The following is a 9,012-nucleotide window of genomic DNA, read 5'->3' on the forward strand; positions in this document are numbered from 1 at the left end:
GGACTATTTGAGGCTGCATTGTAAGAAACATTTAATGTCAGGACTTGGTCTGTCAATATCTTACAGAAAAACCAATTAACAACTACGAATTAAAAACAAAACCCTTACTCCTTTCACTTTTTTAATATTTGAAAATACACGAGAATCCTTTATTGTACATATGAACCAAGCAGACAAAAGCACAGAATCCTACACAAATACAGAGTTTATCCCCTTTCCCAACCGCCTCACTAGCAATCACTGTGACAGTAATTGATCATCTTAAAAAGTGTTACAGGACAAAAAGGTAGAGAAGATGAATGACTAATAAGCTCAGCTTAAATTTTACATAAGCTTTTTTCTCTGTGTAGTCAGTCCCTCTCTTCTTCCCAGTTTGTTGACCATAACTTTTCATTTTCACAATCTCCAAAATACAAATGTTTACATCAAGGCAAACTCTTGTCAAGTTCTACATGCAAGGTCAATGTAGCTCACATGCCTTGATGTAAAAACATAAAGATTTTAAGGATAAAATAGTAAAGAAAATACTTCAGTAAGCTCCCACTGGTATATCTAAAACATGGAGCATACCACAGCTTTAGTAAAAGAGCTAAGGATACATTAAACCTGTCATGGGACACTGAAGAGTGACAGTACACATTCAGAATTTGTGGCAGTGCTAAGAGGTCTCTGTAGTAATTTCATTGTAAGTCACTTGAAAAAAAAAACCCTGTAATAATAGAAATAAACTCTTCCCTGATGTTCTAAAATTTGAAGCAGGCCACTTAAAAATGTTGTGGAACCTCCTACACCAAAAACTTTAACAAACCCTTGTTGGTGTGTTAAGGATTACCAGTTCACAACTTCCTTTTCCCCTTATGAGCAAAAGCAAGAAAATAATCTCCCCCAGCCTCAAATTAGTGCACTGCAAACTCGTGTACATTGGGAGATGCAGAGTGTTAATGCATGTTTGCTGTACCAGAGCCAGAGAACCTGACTCACTGCTGAAGAACTGATGCTGTCAGTGCCCACTGCAGAATCCTGTTTCTGTGACTGTGTCTGTGTATTTGTCACTGCCCTAAAACCTCCAGGCTTTTGTCACTAAGTAAGTTAAAAGATCTATTAATAATTCTCATTTAAATTTGTACTAAAGATGTGACTCTGAATTCTACAGCAGGGCAGGGACAGGCAGAGCTGAGGGCATCAGGCAGCTCCATGGGTCCAGGGATGGGCTGGGCCAGGCAGGACATCAGACTGCACAGGGGGGCCAGGGTCAGGCCCAGCAAGGGGAACAGGGTCAGACACAGCCCCACAGTGTCCAAACAGGGCCACAAGGATGGGCTGAGGCCAGACAGCACACGGGCCTGGCTCTACAGGGTCAGTGGGTGGGCAGGGCAAGGCAGTGGGGAGCTGGAGACCTGCCCTGCTGTGCAGTCCCTGGGACAGGGGCTGACATCCCTGAGGACTGGGATGGGCTCCTGGGCCATGAGCAGCCTTGGGGAACCCCAGAGAGAAGCTGGTCAGGAACAGCAAGAACCAGCAGTACCTGGTTTGTGACCAAGAGGCTTATCAGATCTGTTTTTCTCAACTTACTACCAAGCATCTAAAGGGAATTTCTGGAACAAAAGAAGCTGAGCTTCCCCAGACAGTATGCTTGAGGATCACAAGCTCAGTACACCTTGCAGCATTGTTTCTTTGTGCTGTATTTCTCAGTTACATCTTCCAGCTTGCTGCCTGCACATCAACCTTTCCAGGTGGGACTTTTCTTCTCCTTTGATTAGTGTCAGAAGTCCCAGCCTTCACCTTTTTCAGCTTCTTTAAACAAAAACCTGAAGAGAGATCTGGGCTGTCAGGTTTGCTCCATGCTCAGCTTTCTCTTACTCTCTTCAGCTTCAGTTTTTCTCCTGTCAGCTTAAAAAAAAACAACTTATGAAAACAGTTCCACCCAGCAATTACCATAAGACAGGGGACTCCCACCCCAACACAGTGAAAGAGCAATCAGAGAACTCCAGACCTTCAGACATGGCACACAGCTCTTAACTTGCCTTTCTACAAAAGCAGCAGCCATCAAACCAGTGCAAACTGGCAAAGGGCTCGGTGTAACTCCATCCTCCAGGATGCAATTACAGCATAATGGAGAGGGAGAAATGTACTTTGCTCTCAGACCCTCAGACACTTCCTGCTGGGATGTGTTCAAATGCAGCAACTGATAGGCTGTTAAAAACTTGGGTATGAAGAACAATAAAAAGCAAGACACATTCATTGCAATTAGCAGGATTCAAAAGCTCTCCAAATTTAAGTTAAGAAGTCAGAGTGAACAATCTATTTGGCTAGTCTGAACTGGCTATCAATTATAAAGTGAATAGTTATTGTTCAAAACTAGACTCAGCTAGGAAAAGCTCATGCCTCAAACACTTTCTGTGCAATCAGCAGAGTTCCTTGGAGCTAAAACAGGCATGATAACCCTTCTCCACTACTTCCTGACTTATCCAGGGTCAAATCAGCCAGGTGCAGAAACCAAATTTCAAGGCAGGGCCTTCACAAGCTTCAAAGCAGTAACATAGCTAGGGTGGAGTGTTGAGGCTGGATTCTTTCCTGACTGTGACCACTCACAACAGAGTTAAGAATTACACCCAACTAGACCAATATGGGGCATATCAAAGCTTTCAGAGGACTTTCCTCTCAAAAGATCAACAAAACCATACAGAGCAGCTCCTTCTACAGCATGAAGGGGTTATTCCCTTGCTAGTGAAATAACTTACCAGCTCACAACCCAGAAGTGACAGGTACTTTGCAAGAAGAGCTGACTTGCCAGTGTTTCAGACAGACAGCATTGAAAGGAATGGTGGGATTAGCTCTGTAAAGCTCAAAGAACATGATCTTCCTGTGAAGTGTCAAAAGAACAGCTGTGGCAAATCAGACTGAAAAACTAGTCCAGTATCTCACCTCTGAATGAGAAAGCCCATTAATATACATGACTACAAGGGTAACACAAAATACAGGAGGAAAGCTTGCTGTGATAGTCCTCTCATATAATCTCCCAGTGTCTAGAGATCTGTGGCTCAAGGATTTCCTGAATCAGAAATAAGTATTCTTTAATGGCCACGACACGTTTTTATTCTGTCTGCCCAATCATTTTAAGCTCATGTAAACTTTTAACATTCACAACTTTGGATTCACATGGGGGTTTCTGTAAAAACCAAAACCAACCAAACAAAACCTCCTAATGCTTCTGAACCTCCTACCCACTACCACTGCAATCAGTTAGCTGCTTGATTTCTTAGCCCTCTCTAGCTTTTCATTATGTGACCCTGAGCAGTTGCTCATCCTTGCTCTGTTATTTTACTGCATTTACAAATCTCTGCTATGGCCCCATTCAATCATCTCTTTTCCAGTCTGAAGAGGCTGAGTCTATTCAGTCAGCCTAACTGAGAAGCACTTCGGGAAGCTCTCCTCTTAATCACTCCATCTTCCTCTCTGTATCTTTTCTAGCTTTATTAGAGGTTTTTCCTGGGGAGGGGGAGGAAAGGAAAAACCCACCAGAACTGCAAACAGCATTTCAGCTGGAGGTAACACTGTGGATATGTAACAGTGTAGAGGCATGCTGTATGGGCTCTTTTAACAACCCCCTCCCCACCCAGGTTCTTTTGTACCATGAATGAACATTGAGCAATTTGTTTTTATAAAGCTATCCATTATGACCTAGGGATTTCCTTCCAATGTTACCCTAGCCAGTCTGGATGTAGAAAAAGAAACCATCCCACATGTGAAAGAAAGGAACAATGCTAACTCTCACAGCAACTCCTGACCCCATCTGCTATCCTACCACCCATCCACTAAAAGCAACAGTATTTCTTCTGCAGTATTTACTACCCCAATCAATTCAGTATTGCCCACAAACCTCACTAACTCACCAGTCACCTGTTTTCCAGATCATCAGTCCAGATTCTATGGAATTTCGCTGGCACCTCCTTCTGTACTCTCTAGATTATATCTGTTATCATTTGAAGAGCTACTCTGCTCTGTAAAAACTTTTCCTTATCAATGACAGCTCAGATTCTATAAAAGCTTCTGGTGAAGGATCCTGCTGACTTTGCCTTGAAAATCCAACTTTCTGCTTTGTCCACTTACCTAAAAGGCTTCTGGTGGAAGATCTTGCTGACCTTCCCTTGAAAATCCAACTATCTGCTCTGCCCACTTACCAACTTCCTTAAAAAAGCTCCAAAGGATCTTCAAGGCGAGCCATTTTGCCAAAAAGCATTGTTACCCTGTGCAGAACACATATTTTTTGTCCTTCACTTACTTCCACCTTCTTGGTTCATCTTGTGCATGTAGCTGTGGCACTCAGGAACATGGTTCAGTGATGGACTTGGCAGTGCTGGGTTAACAGCTGAACTTGATCATCTTAAAGTTCTCCTACAACCTAAATGATTCTATGATTCTACCCTCTTGTCCAACACACTTAACAAGACTGCATTTTCCCAAGACTTCATGGAGAGCAAAGCAAATTCCCTCATTCACATCCAAGCACAAGCCCACGCTTTCTCAGCACACCAAAATCTCAACTGCTAAAACATCAAAAAAAAAGGAAAGGAACTTTCTAAAGGACTCACACATCTGCACTGGAAAATACTGGCTACACCAAACTTCTCCTCTGTGAAAGGCATCAGTGTTGAGGCTTCCTACACCAGGCACATAATTAGCTCAATGTAAATACTGCCAGAGAAAACGTAACTGTGATCTCACACCTTCCTCCAACCCTGAGAGAATAAAAGAAGGGATTTCCAATGTTTTATAGGGATTCTACATGACTTATTAGCAAGAACTTGGCCATTTCATATTAATATAGAGAAGTAGAGGACTCACTCCTTCAGTAAACAGATGCAAGATTCTAAAATCTTAACATGTAGCTTGGCAGAATAAAAGGTTTTGCTACATGTAAAAAGAAAAATCAGTGTCTCAGAGCTTTCCACTCCCTTTTGCTTTTTATTATGAATGTAAAAAAAATTATTAATAAATGCATCTGTATTCAACATGTAATAACACACACACAGAAGCTGCTGTGGATCTTGAAAAGATGTGAGGAATATTTTTGCACAACCAGTAGCTCTGAACTCCACAGATACCAAAAGCCCCATTCAATTCCCAGCCCTGCAATAAAGAACCTGACATCCCTCATCCTCTGCAAACCTTAGACAATGTTCTCTGAGACACCCAGCCCTACCAACCATGAGCCAGGGACCCAAAAACAGCACCCCAGGCACCTCTGACACTGCAAATGCTCCACACGGTAAGAGTCTCTGAGATCATCAGACCACACAATCCAAGAAGTCTCAGACCAAGGCGTTTCATTCAATTTTGGTGGAAATTTACTAACGTAATCAAAAGTCTCTGAAAGGTGTAACTTACCAGAAAATGTTGCTTTCAGAAAGTACATGGTTTCTGACTTAAAAGAAATATACATTCCTTTGTAAATTCTCCACCCTTTGGGGAGATACAAAGTCCTTCTTACATAGTAAATTACTTTTCTCCCCATTCCAGAGGATTTTAATCAGTCATAAACATATTAATATACAAGCACACATGATGAAGACACTTATTGCAGCACAAATACGTCTTTTCAGACTAGCTTGCATCACTCAGTTTATACTGAGGAAAAAAAAATTATCCACAACAGAAGCATCTGTTTTGGGACATAAAGAACTGTACCAGTGTAAGTCATCCATATCCTAATTTCCTTAAAATATTTCTGGTGTGAAACAAGGCCTGCACTCACAAAATCACAGACTCAAGACTTACAATCACATCTCAGGACTTACACAAAAAAAGAAAGGCTATACCTTAAAGAAATTTTAAGTACTGTGCAATTCATCCATAAGGGTAAAAAAACCTCAGTATGGTGCACTTCTCTCTTTTCCTTCAGATTTATTTTTTAAGGATAAAGGCATCCCAAAATGCGCTCTAGCTTGCACGCCATCTGTCCTGCGTAATTTTGGGTGGGAGGGAAAAAGCAGAAAAAGCCCTTAAAAACGTAGTCTCCACATCAAAACAGGAAAAAGTGAAGGATACAAGAGCTGCTCATAAGCTGTAAAAAAAGTAATGCCAGCACCCTGAGCTGGAAGACAGGAATGGCATCCGACAACTCCTAGCCTACAGTAAACTCCCAAACTCCAATTTGCAGTGCTGCATTCTCCACCACAGAAAGAATTCCTCTTTCTTCCCCACAGCTATACCATCCATCAGAGCCGCTTGTTTCACTGCTAAGCTCTTTCCCATGCTTTTGCTTATGTTTCTTTCTCCTTATACACATTCCCTGTACAGATTTTCCATTTCTCCCCTTTCAAACACGATATCCTTCCCACACCATTTTCCTTCTCTCCCCTTTTAAATGCTGTTGTCTTCTTGATGTGGCCTTTTTCCATGTTTTATCCTCCAGAGCATTCACACAATCACCCCAACCTGACAAGAGACCCTTGACCCTTCATGTCCAGTCTGTTTCTTCTCCTTGTGCCCCTGCATGTCCCCTCTGTCCATTAAACACCCAACCCAACCTTTGCTGTCCTCTATCCCAAATAATTTCACCTACCTCCCCATTTCCTGTGCACCCAGCCCTTCCACAGAGCCCCAAACTTTCTCACACACCTGCCCCAGTCCCTCACACACGTACTCCATCACACTCAGAGCATCTCTCTCATCCTGCACAGCTATTTTCTCCTATTCACCCTAGCCTCCCACTCCCTGCAGAGCATGCTCTCCTTCTCCCCATGCACTGCCTCTCCACTCTGTGCAGCACCAGTTCCCACATGCACCATCCATATCCCTTCTTTGCACCACATGGTTTCCCACAGTCTGTCCTCACACCCTTTGCACAGCACCCTTTCTCCTATACATTGTCCTTATCTCCCCTATATATTGTCCTCACTCCCCCATGCAGCATCCCCATAACCCCACTGTAGCTATGATATTTTAGTGAAAAAGCCTCTGCTAGGATTTTTCCTGTCCTGCGGAGCTGAGAGCCTCAGGAAAGAAATGTAAACAATAACTGTGTGCTGCTGTGGAATGCCACAGGTGCATCTTCCATTGGTCCTTGTGGATTGTTTTCAGTTGGTGACCACTCACAGCCACCTGTGCCAAGGGACAGGGACAGCTGTGATCAGGATCAGCTACAGGGACACCTTGACTCTTAAATTTCTGTATTCCAAGAGGAAACAAATGCACAGACACGTAAATAAAAAAAGTCCATACACATTTCTTTACTGGTGAAATTTCCCTATAGTCTGATTCCAAACAGAAAGTATAATTGGACAATTAGACAAAATATGAAAAATATTTATTGATATCAATGTAGAATTAATATACTGCATATAAGTCACAGGATTTTGTTATTGATTCCTATTCTATTCTTGTCTTTGTAGCCTTCTGATCTTCTTCTCTTTGTTCTTTTAGTATAGTTGTAATGTAGTATTTTAATATAATATATAACATAATAAATCAGCCTTCTGATGAAAATGGAGTCAAGCCTCGTGTCCTCACACAAGGGGTACTCACTGCAAGACCCCACGCTCAGGCACAGCATCTCCCCATCCCTTTCCCCACACTGCCCACTGCTCCCTCAGCCCCATGCCCTGTCCCTGACCTCACAGAATCACACAATCAATTAGGTTGGAAAAGACCTCCAAGATCCCCGAGTCCAGCCTCTGACTGAACACCACGCTGCCAAGCAGACCGTGGCACGGAGTGCCGTGGCCAGCCTTTCCTTACACACCTCTGGGGACAGCGGCTCCACCGCTGCCCTGGCCAGTCCATTCTAATGTCTAATCACCCCTTCCATGAGGAAATCTTTCTTACGTCCGATCTAAACCTCCCCTGGTGCAGCAGAAGACTATGTCCCCTCGTCCTGTCACTTATTCCCTGGGAGCAGAGCCCGACCCACACCTGGTTCCACCCTCCTGTCAGGGAGTTGTGGAGCGCTAAGTGCCCCCTGAGCCTCCTCTTCTCCAGGCTGAACACCCGCAGACCCGTGCTCCAGACCTTCCCCGGCTCCGCTGCCCTTCTCTGGCTGTGCTCCAGCCCCTCAGCGTCCTTCCCGAACTGAGGGGCTCAGAACTGGGCACAGCACTCAGTGTGGTCTCACCAGTGCCCAGCACAGGGGGACGATCCTGGTTCTGCTGGCCACGCTATTCCCGACGGAGGCCAGGATGCCGCCGGCCTTCCCACCCACCCGGGCACGCCTTGGGCTCCCGTTCCGCCGCTGTCGATCAGCACCCCCAGGTGCTTTTCCGCTGGGTCGCTCATCCCTGTGCTCTGTCCCTGTCCCCACGCTGCTCGCAGCCCTTTCCCTGTCCACGCCTCCTGCAGCTGCCTTTCCCTCCTGCCACGTGCCCGTCCCCGCTACACCCTCTCCTCATACACCGCCCGCTATTCCCCGCACCCCGTTCCCTGTGCCCCCGGGCCCCTCCCGGCCCGGCCGCACTCACCGTCCAGCGACACGAACTGCCCCACGGCGGAGGAGCCGCCGCCGCTGTTCTCCACGAACTGCACCTCGGACACGATGATGTTGTCCTCCAGCACGGAGCCGCAGCCCGTGCACACCGCGTCCCCGCGCGCCGCGTCCACCTCGATCTCCGCGCACCCGCAGGCGCCGCACACCCGCCCGCCCGGCATCCTGCCCGCTGCACCGGGACGGGCCCGGCCGCCGCCCGCACTGCCCGGCACAGCTCGGCACAGCCCGGCACAGCCCGGCCCGGGCCCGCGCAGGCCTCGCTCGCCGGCACCGGCACGGGGAGGAGCGCGGCGGCCGCCGCCACCCCGCCCGCTCTCGCGAGGCTTCGCCCGCCGCTCCCGCCCCTCCGGCGCGCTCCTCCCTCACAGCCGCGCCGGTGCCCGTGCCGCCGGGGTCGCGCTCTGTGCCGCTCCTGCTGCTCCCAGCGCCTGGCTCCGGCCCTCCGCCGCGGGCAGGGATGCTTTACACCGGGCCAGGCTGCTCAGAGCCCCGTCCAGCCTGGCCCTGAACGCTCCCGGGGATGCGGCGTC

General features: G+C 46.7%; 1 protein-coding gene and 1 long non-coding RNA gene across 2 annotated transcripts in view; both read right to left on the bottom strand.

The window, feature by feature from the left end:
- Positions 1–8,755, bottom strand: part of BRF1 (BRF1 RNA polymerase III transcription initiation factor subunit) — a 172,019-nt gene extending 163,264 nt beyond the window's left edge. Inside the window, exon 1 of the mRNA XM_064422875.1 lies at positions 8,457–8,755. Within this exon, the coding sequence (XP_064278945.1) occupies positions 8,457–8,643 (187 nt within the window). The 5' untranslated portion in view covers positions 8,644–8,755. The remainder of the gene's footprint in view (positions 1–8,456) is intronic.
- Positions 109–8,381, bottom strand: LOC135302447 (uncharacterized). Its single transcript, XR_010364055.1, has 2 exons — positions 2,742–8,381; positions 109–1,890 (listed from the first exon to the last, which is right to left on the bottom strand). It is a non-coding gene; the product is annotated as an uncharacterized LOC135302447 (long non-coding RNA).
- Positions 8,756–9,012: the final 257 nt, after the last annotated feature.

The sequence above is a fragment of the Passer domesticus genome, chromosome 6 (assembly GCF_036417665.1).
Source record: "Passer domesticus isolate bPasDom1 chromosome 6, bPasDom1.hap1, whole genome shotgun sequence".
NCBI classification, from domain to species: Eukaryota; Metazoa; Chordata; class Aves; order Passeriformes; family Passeridae; genus Passer; species Passer domesticus.